This window comes from Lacerta agilis, chromosome 16, assembly GCF_009819535.1.
Source record: "Lacerta agilis isolate rLacAgi1 chromosome 16, rLacAgi1.pri, whole genome shotgun sequence".
In the NCBI taxonomy this organism is placed as follows: Eukaryota; Metazoa; Chordata; class Lepidosauria; order Squamata; family Lacertidae; genus Lacerta; species Lacerta agilis.
Window position 1 is genome coordinate 22,954,835 of NC_046327.1, and position 14,916 is coordinate 22,969,750.

General features: G+C 45.7%; 1 protein-coding gene across 5 annotated transcripts in view; it reads left to right on the forward strand.

Moving 5' to 3' along the window:
• Positions 1 to 544: 544 nt before the first annotated feature.
• PAX5 (paired box 5) overlaps positions 545 to 14,916 on the forward strand; it is a 220,220-nt gene continuing 205,848 nt past the window's right edge. For 2 of the 5 annotated variants that reach the window (XM_033173039.1, XM_033173038.1), the window contains exon 1: positions 610 to 691. In XM_033173039.1, the coding sequence (XP_033028930.1) occupies positions 646 to 691 (46 nt within the window). In that variant the 5' untranslated portion in view covers positions 610 to 645. Of the gene's footprint in view, positions 692 to 14,916 lie in introns of all 5 variants that reach the window. The other 3 variants (XM_033173042.1, XM_033173036.1, XM_033173040.1) reach the window with 3 other exon arrangements.

The window sequence follows — 14,916 nt, forward strand, 5'->3', positions numbered from 1 at the left end:
TTAAATTTGGTTCGGTTTTATTTTGGAGAGCAACGTGCAATTTTAATAACTCTGGGCGAATACGCTGCCAAGAATTCTCTCTCTCTCTCTCTCTCTCTCTCTCTCTCTCTCTCTCTCTCTCTCTCTGTATCCACCAGTCTCTATTTATTGTCCCATTTAATGGTAGTGAATGGGTTTTTAATGAAAAGTTGACCGGCTACTTTACTTTCTCCAAATCCTGTACATTTCAGTTAAACCAAGGGCGCCTTTTCTGCCTCCGCCTTCCTTCCACAACGTTGTTCTGTAAACAGCTCCAGTAACAGTTTAAGGCTGCAAACAAACTTTGATTCCTGCTACAACAGATGTCAGAGCTTCTTGAGTTTTGGCTGCGTCTGGGGACATCTTGTGATGTTTTTAGAGAACAGGACATGATCTCACATGGCGAGAAGCTCTTTAGTTCCTTAATCATTTCACGGTTCCTTCGGAGGCTTTCTTCCCACCTAAAACGTTTAGTTTCAGCTCACTGATCAGCTGCAAAGGCTCGACGGGGAGCGGAAGAGTTGAATTATTCCAACCTGCAAGCAGCCCCTAAAAAAAAAGGAAAAAAAGTGGAAACTTTTTTTTTTACCCCTCTCTGTCCATTTCACCAAGTCCTGAAAAATCAGAATGGAATTAGAGAAAAACTACACGACTCCCAGGACTGGCAGATCAGGTAAGGACTGAGATTATTCGTTTGAAATGATGCAAATGAAAACATTTTTTTAAAATAAAAAAATCCTAGGGTTTAACATGTGTTTCAAAAGCTATAGACACATATGCAGATAGAAAACCCCTGGTGTTTATAGTTTTATATAGAAAGCTGCCCGTTTAAATAATATTACTCAGGAGTAGTCGCAGGGAAGTTCCATTGGGGTTACTCTCGAGTAAATTGTTGACGGACTGCATTTATTTCTCGCAAAGCAAGTCCTGCCAAAAATCGGATTTAACTGAAGAAAATGTTATTTCGTGTGTCAATAAGAAGTTACGATTGAACGCTACAGTGTGACTGCTATGTGTGTGCCTTTTAGGTGCGTGGATGTACATATTCTGTCTGTCTCTTTCTCTCTCGATGTGCGTCGTAGAATTTTCTTCAAAGAGGTTTATGTGCATAAATGTCCCGGAGACAAAGGCAGTAACCGGATCCTAAACATATTTTAAAACTTGGAAGGAATCTCAACTGCCAAATCGCTAGGATTTCTTTCTCGTTTGGGACCGAGATTTCTTTTCCTTTCCCCCCCAAGGCTGCTGTGAATACAGCTTGAAATGCCCAAGTTGCAACCTGCATGACCGGAAACGCTAGACCCTTTCCATTAATAAAGTCAGTGGAAACCTCCGCTACGTCGGTTTAATTGGGGTGGCGCGGATCCGGCTGCTGGAGACTTCAGAGTCGACCCGGATTATCTGAAGCGGTGGCACGGATGCTACTACCAGATCCAGAATGCTGTCGGGCTGGAAAGAGCGAGCGAGAGAGACAGCAAGCGACCTGCCTGCCTGCCTTTTTGCTTTTCCTGTCCCTGGCTACCCAGTGGTGGCGTGGGCTGCTATGACTGCGGCTACTTTCGAGCTCTACGGCCCCTGCATACTAAATCCACAGCTATTTGGCCTCTGGAGCAGAGAGGGGTGGCGGTGTTTGTAAGGAGAGATTTCAGAGCCAGAGTGATATTGGGTCAGCAGCCGAAACAGAACATTTTTCGACAAGCCCTTTTCGAACATTAGGACGAGCCTGCCATGCGGCCTTTCTTGGGATCTTCCCAGCTCCTCATGGTCTCCTTTCTCTCCTTCCAGCGGGAAAGCCCCAAAGCTTAACTATGGGGGCGAGCGCGCGTCTGGAGAGTGCCCTGACAAGCTGTCTATAAATAATGTGATTTCAAGGCGATCGATGAGCCCTTTTATTAGTTAAATCGTCTGAATAATCGTTTCATCGATAAAGCATTTCATTGCTCTTAGCTCCGGGCCGGGCCAGGGTGGGGTGTTAGGGGGTCTGGGAAAGCCCACAAGGAAGGGAGGTGAAGAACTGGATTTTAAAAATATATATTCTATGCCACCCACCCCCTCCGCCACCTGCTTCTCCGTTCCTTCGGTCAGCAATTCCAAAGGTGACTTGCATGCTGAGCACCAGAGACAGCCCTCCCCTTGTCCTCCTCCTCACCCCCGGTACAATTCGCTAGCCCGTCTCCTGGCCATCCGATCTCCTTCCGCATTGGTTGGGTCGGTGGGGCGGCGAGAGAGGAGGGGCTGTCGGCGCAGCAGCGTCTCCGTGCAGTTCGCCGCGATCGATTACTTAGCAATTATTTTTGCACAGGGATGGAGCTGCGCGGGGGTTGATTCTCTGCGGGTTACGAGGAGGGCTGGTGGCTACTGCAGGCCAACTGGTCTTCTGAGCCTCAAGGCCTCTGTGTATGTGTGTGTAGGACAAGCCTGCGATAGAGATATCCCAACCCCACTGGCAAAGGGGGGGGGGCCGGCGGCGGCGGCGGCGAAAAACCCCACCCCGTCTCTCTCCTTGGATCTGGTGGGGAAGAGATGTTCTCAGTCCTTCTCCTCCCCCTATGTAATGTCGCCACCCGCGCCTGCTGCGCACTGGCTGCTGGCTTGGCTTCCGGGGCCGCTTGCCAAGATCTTTGCCTACCCGCCGTCGTACAAGTCGGGCAGTTGTTCCACCGCTCTCTTTCCCTGTTTGAAATCGCTGCTTGTCACTCAGGCACTCTGATTTGGGGGCGCAAGCCACGTCTCATTCCCTTAAAAGTCGTCTCACGGCAAAAAGTCGGCAAAAACAAACTCCCCTAAGGTTGCGATGGCGCTGAGCAAGCGCGCGTAAAAGAGGCCAATGCGCACATTTTGGACACTTCGGGCCCTCTTTCAGTTCCAAAGATCAGCCCAGGACAAGTGGATTTTAAGCCAAGTCGTGTCCCCCACTCCCGCCTCCAAATAGAGTGTGTCTAGGAAATTCTTCTCTGCTCTGGGAAGATCAGCTTGTTTGTTTGTATAGGGGGAGTAAAACGCCAGACATAACACGCGGCGTAAAGAGGGCGGGGAGGGTTGGCTGAAAGAGAGCAAAGGTCATGGAAAGGTGACCCCCGAGGTGATAATGATTGGGACACGTCGTCGCATAACTACTGTTGTGTTTTTTTTTAAAGCGGACAGGGGGGAGAAAACATGGAGGTGTATGGTAGTAGGACATTCTGCAAGAGGCGGAGAATACCTTTATAGAGTTTATTAAGTTCATGACGCTTAATCGAGCAACATAAGTAGAGAGACCTGCCCGGCAGGGTATGCAAACCGGATGGGGACAATGGGTGGAGAAAGCAAAAGAAGGACTAATTTTGTGTTGCCTACTGTTTGCTAAGAAGGAAGGGCTACTCCTTTTCCATACTGAATGAAGTCTACCCCCCACCCACTCCACTCTCTACTAGAAGCTTCAAAACGATACATACAATAGTCCCCCTCCCCCCTACAGTCTTCAGATTATTTACTTCTGAGTCGACGCTTCGAGCTCCGTTTAAGCCACTGGGACTAGCTTGCAACTATTCTCTCAAGAACGTGGCTCCATTACATCTCAGACGACGGGCTCAACCCACTGGGAAGTTCTGCTCAAAGCCCCACTGAAACTAAGGGAAGCTGCCCATGTGCAAAGCCTGCTCTTTGCCGTGGATTGTGTCTGGCCTCAGCCAATTTTCAAAGACACCTTTCCTTTCCCTTGGAAAGAGAGGGAAAGGCTTCGTGTCAATTTTCCATATTTGCTCAGCCACAGACGTGGTTATTTACTCCGAAGAAAAGTCCGCCGAGTTCGTGCCAGATTACAATAGGTGTTTTCCCCCCTCCCCCAGTAAAATTGAGCTAAATGTAAACATCCTTGGTTTTAAAGATCATGCTTGGGTTCAAATGTTCCTCTTCTGTGTCAATTCTAGACCTAGTACTTGGAAGGAAGACATATTCCTTGATTTCATGGAAGCGTGGCTCCAAGCCAGAGTTGCTGTCCCCTGGCTGTAATTCTAAACATGCAAATGGGATCCTAAGCTTGTGTATTCGGAAATAAAAGCTACTGAGTGCAGATGGGTTTACTCCTTAGTAAGTGTGGCGAGGACAGAACCTAAAGGGACTTATGTTGCAGAAATCACCTTGGATACAGGCCCCATTATGTGCACGCAGCTTTAACAGAGACCGTCCCATCCACCCATGCTCCAAATAAAATAAGTAGGTCTGATTCTTGGTTCAGAAGGCCTATTTCAGACACAGCCCCCGCCATAGAAAACCTCCAGCAGGACTGTGAGCTTGGTTGGGGACGGGGAAGTGATGCAAGCCCATGAGCGTGAAAACATAGGCCAGGGAAGCTCGATTGAGAGCCGCCCCGGATCGACGGCGTGGGGGCTATGGGGAGTTTACTTGTTCTCTGCACCGAAACTTTCTCTCTCTCTCTCTCTCTCTCTCTCTCTCTCTCTCTCTCTCCTTCATTGAGAACAACGCCGTGTTGATGGACAATCCCGGTGCCTCTCGTGCCACTGAATCCAGACAGTCTGTTAAGGGAGGCGCTTTTCCCCTCTGTGACCCGTGAAATAATCTATAGAAATGTTTACTTTCAGCTCTGATCTCACTGTCAAACACACTCCTGGGTGCAACACACGTGGGACCCACGCTTCCACTCTCGGCTTGGGCCATCCTGGGTGGGTAACATCGTTACTCGCCTCGCTTTGTAGGGTATAGTTCCTTTTCTGGTAAAAGAGAGAGAAGGGGGTGGGGGTGGGGATCTGGCTGCCCTTGAGGACGTTGGCAGGAACCAGTCCTACCATTTAGCTATGGGAGAACAGGAGAGGGTGTGTTAAGCGGTATCTGGGGCCTATGGGCAGAAATCAGGGGAGATTTCGCCTGCAAAGAAAATGCGGGCAGTCCAGATTTAAGTGGAAGGGGAAATTTCAACAAGGACGCGTCTTAAATCAATCTGGGAATGAGGGTGATGGAGGGAGATACTCATTTAGTGTGTTTGTTATTACATTACATTAACCAGGGACAGTGTTGATAACGGCAGGCGTTTCTACCACAAAAGGGCAAACTGTCAGCCTTGTTATTTTTTATAAAAGTAAAAGGATTTGCTGCTGTGACGTACACAGTACATTAGGTGAGGATGGTGATAACGGTGATGAAGATGATAGCTGGTAGCTTGCAAGATACAGAATGGTCGTTGCTGCTGCTGCTGCTGCTATAGCTATAGCTCTCTGCGTGCTTGGCACTTTAACAGAAGAAAAATATTCCTTGCACCGAGGACTGTACACTTTGGTTTTGCTCGGGCTGGCGGGGGAAGGGTGTCACTAACTGCGTAGAACCAGGGAGTTGGCCTTAGAGGAAAGTGTTCCTGAAGAATAATCAATGGTTATTATTGGAAACGCTGGTGTCTGTGTGGGCTGCAGCAGTAATGACACTGATGTGTCCCCCTCCCAGCAGTCAGGAAACGGTGAGCGACAATCTGACAATGCACAAACCACTTGCTGTAAAGGAGCTAAGATTAAAGTGATGACAGCAAGCGGGGATAACCTACAGGCCTACATCCCTCGCGTTCAGGTGTAACTGGATTGCGAGTCACGCGGGGAACGTGTGAAAGAAGATTGCCACCCGAGTTCTAAACATATTTACTCGCAAGCGGAGGATTTTAAAATGGAACTTAAAGGCTCGCATACAAATAGGTCGCGACAGACTACAGGAAAGCTCCTTCCCAACTAAGCTTCTTCTCCAAATATTTTTGCGCGTTAGTGCTGAGTTCTGAGCGCCAAAGTTCTCCAAGCGTAAAGATGGCGGCAACACCAGCCTGGCTGAAAATATCTATCCCCCCGCTGTTTCACACTCCCTTGACCTATGCAACCACAATGCTATTAAAGGTAAAAGTAATAGCCTACTAATACATTGGCTTCAGTTTAGTTTAGCATGGAATTTAGAATCTCTCTCTTCCCCTTTCTCTTCCCCTCAAACACACACACAACCGGGGGGGGGGGGGGGCTTGCATGTTCCTTTTTCCTTTCCAAAATAAACCCCGCGGGCTCCACTGCTCAATTGGCTACAAGGAAATACAACAGCAGATGCGCCAAAAAGTGAAAAGCGTGCCCTGCAATGAAAAAATGCGAAGGAGAAGGTGAAATATGAAAACGTTTCTTCCCAGGTTGTTGATTGTCTGAAAATGAGGGTTGATACAGAGTATCTCCTGTCTTCTTCCGTCCTACCTTCCTTTCTTATTTTGCTCAGTAAATCTTGAGGAGGCACGTGCACCCTGCCTTAACTTCAGAGAGATGATCTGCATATAATCCAATTAGTCTTGCTTTCTGTACAAACACAACGCGCCTGCAACCAGATTCCCCCACCCCTCGGCCCGTTGTTCAACCTGCTTCAGTTAATACTGTATAAGAAAAAGAAAGTAAGGAGGTCAAGACGGGCAGCAAATTAGGCGCCATTAACACCGAAGCCAATATTACATCAGAGAGGTTCTCCCATTGAAATGAATGGGAATAGTGCTCCCGCACTGGCCTCGTTTATCTCAGTGGGGCTCGCTGTCCTCGTTTCGAAACGTTTACATTTCTTATGGGCAAGTTTTGCAAGGGAGAGAAAAAAAAGGGAGCGTGTGTGGTGGGACTTCTTCAAAGAGGATTCTTTGAATAATCTGCCAAAGTTGCTTCTTTTCGTTAGGAATGGCTGTGACTCATGAGTGGGATCCCAATCCACAAATTAAGGGGAGGTCTGGCATGAAAAGAGAACGGTTTGAGACCTACCGGTATATTTCCTAATAGATCTCAGTCACCTGTGACTTTCGAATTCTGGAGCCAGGATTCCTTGGGAGAACTCATTTTCTGAATGCCCTCTTTGAACACCAGGACGATCTTGAAGCTAGGCGGTCGCTGGCAAAAAGCACGACTTTTTAAGTGGTGGCTCCAGTCCCCACTAATCCCTTCTCTAGGGTGTTTGCCACTGGTCTTGAGGCTCATGGTCAAGGTTATTATTCTGTTTTAAACGTATTTTCGTCGTTAACTCTGCTGCGATGGCTGCTTGCTCTTTTATCTCACTTGATTGCACGACTGTTGTTTAGTAACTCAATGCATTTTGTGTGTGTGTGTGTGTGTAAAGCCCACACTATTCAATGGAGCTTTCTTCCAGGGTAGTCTACAAAGGCCTGCAAATTTAGCTGTGGTGTTTTATATTCTCCTGCGTCTAGACAAAATGCCTGTACACTAATAGTAGTAAAGCTCATACCAAGAACAAATTTAGTTGGTCTCTAAGGTGCTACTGGAAGGATTTTTTTATTTTTTTATTTTGTTTTGACTATAGCAGACCAACACGGCTACCTACCTGTAAGTGGTAGTAGTAGTAGTAGTAGTAGTGATGGTGGTGGTGGTAGTAATAATACTAATACTTTCGATGGGGATAAGCAACCAAAACCCCTCCATGCATCTCCTCTGACGTTCCCCCCTTAAATCGGAGGGTTGCGTGAATCTCTCTCCAGCTTTATTTCTCTATGTGTAAAACCGAGCAGGATTCGCGAGGTTGAGAAAGAACTGTGCAGAAGGAGAGATGTGCTATGCTCTGGGTGAGGAGGGAGAAATAAGCCGTTTAAAGAACAGTGTAAATTCTGCCTACTAAATCAGTGCCGACCAAACCACATACCCTGGGGCACTTTTAAAAAGTTATTTCATCGGAGCATTCAACAAGAGCTTGGAAGGCAGCAGTCTGGGCACACCCTTAACTTGGGTTGGAAGCAGCAAATGGATTAAATCCATGAGACCTAAGAGATGTGGTGGGTCGTAGTGCACATCTCTCCGGCTGAAATCACTGGGACTTAAAGTTGCTTAATGAATGAATGAAAATCGGTCATTAGAATGAAGACTCCATTGCTTTCAATAGGGCTTGCTTCCAAGTTAAAGTGTCCTAGGCATGTTGGTTGCAGAACGTGATCATTATCATTGCTGCTGTTCAGTTGTTGAAGAGCTTCACCTCTCTAACAGCAGTGCTAGAATGACTGAAGAGACAGAGGGTTTATATACTAACTACAACATCACACACACACACACCATCATCATCAGAGGACACAGCGAGCGCTCTCTCACGCAGTTAAGCCTAAGCACTTGGGCTGAAGCTGTGAATTCCACTAATTTCAACACGATTGAGGATTTGGGTTCAATAAATAGGACACTGCCTTTAAATCAGCAGTCGTCTGATCCTCGTAGATACAAAGACGCGCGGAATTACAGCCCTCTGAGAACGCAAAAGTGTGTGTGTGTAAAAACTGGCCCTGTATTTTGTTATAGCAGCTCACACTGAGCATTATTTTGCAAACAGAGAAAGGGTAGAGGGGAAGGGAAGCCCTCCCCCCCACTCCGCGATCACGCCCCTAACATCTCTGCTTTCTATTTAGTCGAGTATGTACACGCTATGCGAGCAAAAGTGAAGTCGACAGGCGCTTTAGAAGAACTTCGGCATCCTCACCAAATCCCATCTAGCTGTGACAAGCGCATTGGGGAGCTGAGCGGGGGCAGGGCAGGGCAGGGCGGGAGGAATGAAGCCGTGCTACGCCACTTTTACAGCCCCACCACCACTATCATAATCCTAAACAGGTTTGCTCACAAGGGGGTCTAGGGAAGAATTCGAGGCTTAAGCACGAGCACACAAGTGTGCTGTTCACACGACGTGGAGTTCTTTTCTCGAGGACTTCCAAATGCCCAAGGCGTGGATGTAACAACCCCACGAACAAAACTGCTCTAGGAATGAAAAGACCTCTCGGTCTTTTTTTGATCTGGGGTGGCTCATTGACATACGGGTGTCATCCCTTCGTACTGTAGTGATGAATGTGCCACGCATGTATATGTTGCGCTTGGGTGTTTGCATTCAGAACTGTCTCTCTCTGTGTGTTTTTCCTCCAAGGATGTAGGCTATCTTGACTTTCTCCCGAGGAAGCTTGTCTGGAATCGGGCTGCACGGGAGCATAGCCAGGATTTTTTGGGAGGGGGGCAGGCCTTTTTGTTGGGGGGGGGGCAGAACCTCAGTGTGCTCTGTATTTTTTATTTTTATTGTTTTAGGGGGACAGATCCCCCTCCTTGGTTATGCCCATGGGGCTGCATCTTAGAGCTAAGTCTATCAGGGCTTCGCCCTTGTAAATTTTCCAGCACCTGCTTTGAAAATTAAAGGAGATAGTGTATTTGACCCCCCCCCATTCCCCCCACTTACACCCACAACCGATTTCTGATCGCTATTTGTAGGTTGCACTGAGGTCCTTTTAAGACATGGAGCACAAGTGTACCCTCTGGCTGAATCTGAAACATAAGGCCAAACCGGTGCCTGGAACCTGGTGGCTTATAATGTTATAAGGATCCTTGGAATATATTACTCCTTTTACCCCTACAAAGAACCTTGATTGCGAGTCATTTCCGTTAAAGAGGTTTGAACCTGACCAGTTAACATGCATGAACACAGCATGGGAGTGGAGAAGGGAAAGAAATGGAGTTTCGAATTATTTGTATCCAGCTTAGTCATGCTGGCCACATGACCCGGAAAAACTGTCTGCGGACAAACGCTGGCTCCCTTGCCCAATAGAGCGAGATGAGCGCACAACTCCAGAGTCGTTTGCGACTGGACCTAACGGTCAGGGGTACCTTTACCTTTAAACATGATACACATACAGTGCAATCCTACAAGTGTTTACTGAGAAATAAATCTCATTGTGTTCAGATGAAGCTTACTTCTAGAAAATTGTGCATAGCACTGCAGGTCTAGGAAGTTCAGTGGAAATCAATGGGATTTTGTTTCCAAGTAAATGTATTTAGGATTGGAGTGTCACTGTTCCCATTCAAATCAACGAGTGAGGCAAAAACGGAGGACATATCTCTCCCTTCATCCCTCTCTCACAAACACACTCACACACTCTTCTATGACCAAGTCGAAGCAATACCAGGTAAGCACCAAATCCCAGGACCTTGCAGGTAGGAAGTCGCCTAGGTGGAGAGAGGACTCCATCCAAAAACTTTGTTGTGAGGAATATGCAACTAGGGTAAACGAAGGTTTGCCAGACTGGAACTCCCCCTGCTGCTAGTTCCATAAGGCTGCAACAGTAAGTTACCCACCATCAGAAGGAGGATTGGATGGGCTTCTTTTTAGACCAGAGACATTGTTAGAACTGGCACGAGGGACTTGTTCCCCAAATGGATATTTTGGGAGGAAAGGCCTAGAGGACTCCAGGTTTACAACCCTGGGAAATGTGGACAGGCAGAGCTGGAAGGCTCTACAGTATTTGCAAGCCAACTGAGCAAGTGCACTTGGGTGGGAGTGAATTGCTAGCCATTGAAGTCAGATAATGCTGGTTGCTGCAGTGGGAGGCTGGAGTCCAGGGGTGTTGATGGGATTTGATAGGTGATATTTTAACAAGGATTTTGGCGTTCTGAAATGCACCTCTTTATATTTAAGAGCCCACTGAGGTCAGTGGGTCTAATGCCTTGTTCTCACAGTGGCTAGTCAGATGTCTGTGGTAAGCAGGACCTGAACACAAAGCACTTTCCCAATACGTTATTCCCAGCAACTGGTATTGAGAGGTGTGTGAGTGTTTCTGTTTCTGTGTGAATGAGGCATATTCCCTCTGACAGTGGAGGTAGAACATACCCCATCAGGGCTAGTACCTATTGATTGATAACCTTTTCCTCCTGGAATTTATCTAACCATCTTTTGAACCCATCCAAGTTGGTAGCATCACATCTTGTAGAAGCGAATTCCATAGTTTTAAATATGCACTGTATGAATAAGTACTTTCTTACTTTACATACATACACTTAAGTGGCTTTATTACCTAAGTAAAGCATATACTGAAAAGAACTCATACAGGTGTTTGAAAACACTGATACCACACAGGTATTGGCTGTGACTTCCTGCTAATTGTACACTCAGTAGAAAACAGTTACAAGTAGGTAGCCGTGTTGGTCTGCCATAGTCAAAACAAAATAAAAAAAATAAAAAAATCCTTCCAGTAGCACCTTAGAGACCAACTAAGTTTGTTATTGGTATGAGCTTTCGTGTGCATGCACACTTCTTCAGATACACTGAAATAGAAGTCACCAGACCCTTATATATAGTGATAAAGTGAGGAGGGGTATTACTCAGAAGAGTGGTGGGAATGGGTGATTGGCTGATGGGTATGGAAAACCTGTTGATGACTGTTAACGACTGCAGTTAGTCCTAAAGGAAAAAGCAAGGGGTGAGATGGCTAAAGATAGCTTTGTCATGTATAATGAGATAAGAATCCAATGTCTTTGTTCAAACCAGGTCTTTCTGTGGTTTTGAGTTTGGTAATGAGTTGCAATTCAGCAACTTCTCTTTCAGAAAACAGGTATGTCACTCTGTAATGTGTGAAAACAGGCTGCAGAATCCCTTCAGAAGTGATTAAAAACCACTAACAGTTCCATAGGAGCCAACTTCTAGGGGCTGAGGTCCCTTTGACCCCCATAATAAAATATTTGAGGGGGCTGGGGCCCACAAAAGTTGATAGGCAGTGCCTTTCAAATGGTGTGGGTGCCACAATTTGTGATTGATTATGCAGGGCGGGGCTTACTTGAGTCCCCCAATATTTTATTCAAATTGGCACCCCTGAATGATACAATCCTCTGTGTGCCTATTCCAGAGCAAAATTATCAGATGAATGTGCATAGGATTGCAGCCTAAATTAATTTAACAATGGACTTAAATCCAATGTGTTTTTGATCAGCTGTTTTGTGGGTGGTGGCCTAATGTAGCTGAACTCAACTGATTCAAAACAGAACCTTGAATGTAGCCATTCCCTTTCCTTGCTGAATAAACTGTTATTTTTAATTAATGTCCAGGAACATTCTATTATAACAGCAAAGTGAGGATTCAAAATGCCTAAGGCTGTTGTTGGCCTTCCTTATGCAGGTCACGGGCTGTTTCCCCTAACATGGGAGCAAAATTAAACAGTCCATGGTGAGGCTTAGTTTTAGAAATAATTAGACATAAACATACTCTAAAGTGTCACTCTCAGTCTGGACAAAAGTCAACCCAATGTTTTCTACGGGAAAAAGAGCAGATTTGAGAACTGATGCACATACAGCTTGCTGAAAATTTCAGCAAGGTGCTGACATGGAGTGGAGGGTAATATGAAATTATTAGCATTGACTCTGGTGAGAGCATATGGGTGCAGCAAGTTTGTATGGGGAGAGGCGTTCATCAATGACCGGAAGAAAGTGTCCAAGCTTGAATACAAAAGGGAACCATCTTCAAAGGCTGTTGAGCTGGGAAAGGGGGTGGGGAAAGAGGGAAAGAAAGGAAAACCGAGACACTGCTCTCTGTGCCCTGAGAAATCTTTGTTTTGTTTCATTTTCTCTCCCTCTTCATTACCTAAAGTTCCTTGCAAATGAATTACATGTTGAAAATTCACAGCCTGGTCCACATCCCACTCACAACGAAAGCACACTTGAACTTAAGAATACCATTTGACTGTGTTTTGTGGAAAGGGTGATCAGAAGTGATTTTGCTGCAGAAAGAGGCCTAGAGGAACTCACTCTTATAGTGGGTGTCTCCTCTCAAGGTCCTTGACAAATGCGGTTTGGGGTTACTATGGAGCTGAAAGATCACATTCTGAGACGTTTCCTTTCCTTTGTAAAAGTGCCCTTCACCCTCTGTTGTTGTTATTTAAAAACATGCTTCTCTGAGCTTTAGATCTAACTAGGAGTGTCATTTTAGATTTCATTCACACACACTCTCTCTGTGTATGTGTGTGTGTATGTGAGAGAGACAAGGAGCAGATTGAGTGGCAACATTTAAGGAGCACAGGATAGCACCCTGCATTTCAAACAGATGAACTATGTGCTAACATGAGGTATAAAAGTAACGTGCCAATGCTCTGAAGACAATTGTTTCTGGCAGTTAGTTTATCCAAGAGCAGGCCTTTGAGTCGTGCTCCCTCTGATAATCCTGTCAAACATACTCTGCCCTGCAAAAATCAAACACTGCCTATTTGATATTATATTCAATATTGAATATATTAAATACTTCTGCTCAGAAGTAAGTCCCAATGGTTGAAAAGAAAAAAAATATCCAAGTACATTTTAAGACCATTTTTGGGGGTGAATTTTGAAATGCCTCATAATATCAGTATATCACCCACACTCCTTTTGTTTAAGTCAACGGATTTGTGGCTTTGCCATAGGGTATAGGCCCATTTAATGTAACCACAGTAGAAGCCTAGTGAGTCAGTTTACCTGAAATATAAGTGATTTGGAAGGACAGCCAAGTGGCCTTAAATTTGAGGTGGTGTGTGTGCGCCTCTCTAAATTACATCCCTGGACTTGCTCTATTAATGAAACATAAGCTCAAATAAACAAATAATTGGTCAAAGCTACATGTGAGAAAAGCCCACCCCTGATAAAACACACAGTTGGAGGGCTATTTAAACAGTGAGGCAATTGTCTTTCTTGTGACCATATGTGATTATTCCTTAGGTTTACCTTCAGCCACCAGAAAAGCTCTTTAAAAACATGCAGCTTGGTTTGTAAAAGCCTAGGAGTCAGACCTTTTGGATAGGTTCAAAAGCAAATCTTTCCTATGCATCTTATCCATCCCTCCAAAAGATACCCCCTCACACTCCACCAGTACCACAAAAATTAGAAATAGAACTCCCATATATTCCAGGAGAACCCAAGAGCCTCCCTCAAAAGGGAGCAAACTCCTATATACTATCTTTACTCAGAGACAACACCTACCCAGACCAGTGGGGTGTGGAGTTTGCCTAAAAATTGTCTTTGGCTTGTGCTTCTTCTGAAGAGAGGAACACTCTGCAAACATAATGCATAATAATAATAATAATAATAATAATAATAATAATAATAATAATAATAATAATAATAATAATTTATTTATACCCCGTCCATCTGGCCGGGTCTCCCCAGCCACTCTGGGCGGCCTCCAACAAATATCAAAATACAATACAGAGTATTGCATAACAGCAAACACCCAGAGCACCAGCTCCCCCATTTCCTACCCTGCCCATCCAGAACTGTGGTCTTAACCATGGACTGGGCGCTTTGCCTCTCCTGCTGACATCCATCGGAAAACAAATTAGCAAGAATTGGTTTAAGGACTACAAAGCCATCTCTGAACTTTACGCACACACAAACTCCACCACTCTTTTCAAAACACACAGACCGTTCCCAGCACAATGGAGGGGAAACAGGTTTATTGACAGTGGTTAAGGACAGCCGCTGTCCAGTGAATCTGAATGGCTAAGATTTAAACTGTTCTAGCACCATTTTTTGCTGCTAGTATTAATCCGGGCACCACCATCATAATATTAATAGACCTTGTGGCATTTACTGAGAATTTTGTGGACGGATTATGGGCTTCAAACTGCAGGTGAGGGGTGGGTGGGTGATGGTTTTGTTGACCCCTGCCCCCGCGTAAAAATAAACCAGCAACAGCTCCCGAGGACTGGTGAGCTAAACTAAGTCTTTATCCATGATATGCTAGTTTTCTATGTGCAGGCAGGAGTTGGGGCGGGGCGGGATTAAACTTGTGGGAAAGTGTTGAAAATGTAGTAGTCCTCTCACTATCACCATTTTAAGCTGCAGTCCTAAAGAGCAACCTGGGAACTACGTGGGAACGTCTGAATAGAGGCGCTTAGGATCCTCTCTGTCTTCCAGTCGACTCTCTAAATCTGCATACCTTTTCGAGCAGCTCTTGTCGGTCTGATCATTCTTGGGGATGCTTGAGGATGGATGGATGACCATCAGAAAGAGAGATAGGCGTGTGTGCGTGTGCCCTGATTTCCATTGGCAGCAAGGGGCCAAGAAGAAGCCACACTTGTGACGCCTCGCCAGAGGAAGTTCTGTCCTTCAGATAAACCAACTTTGGCTTCTGACACCGCCCTCTTTCGTC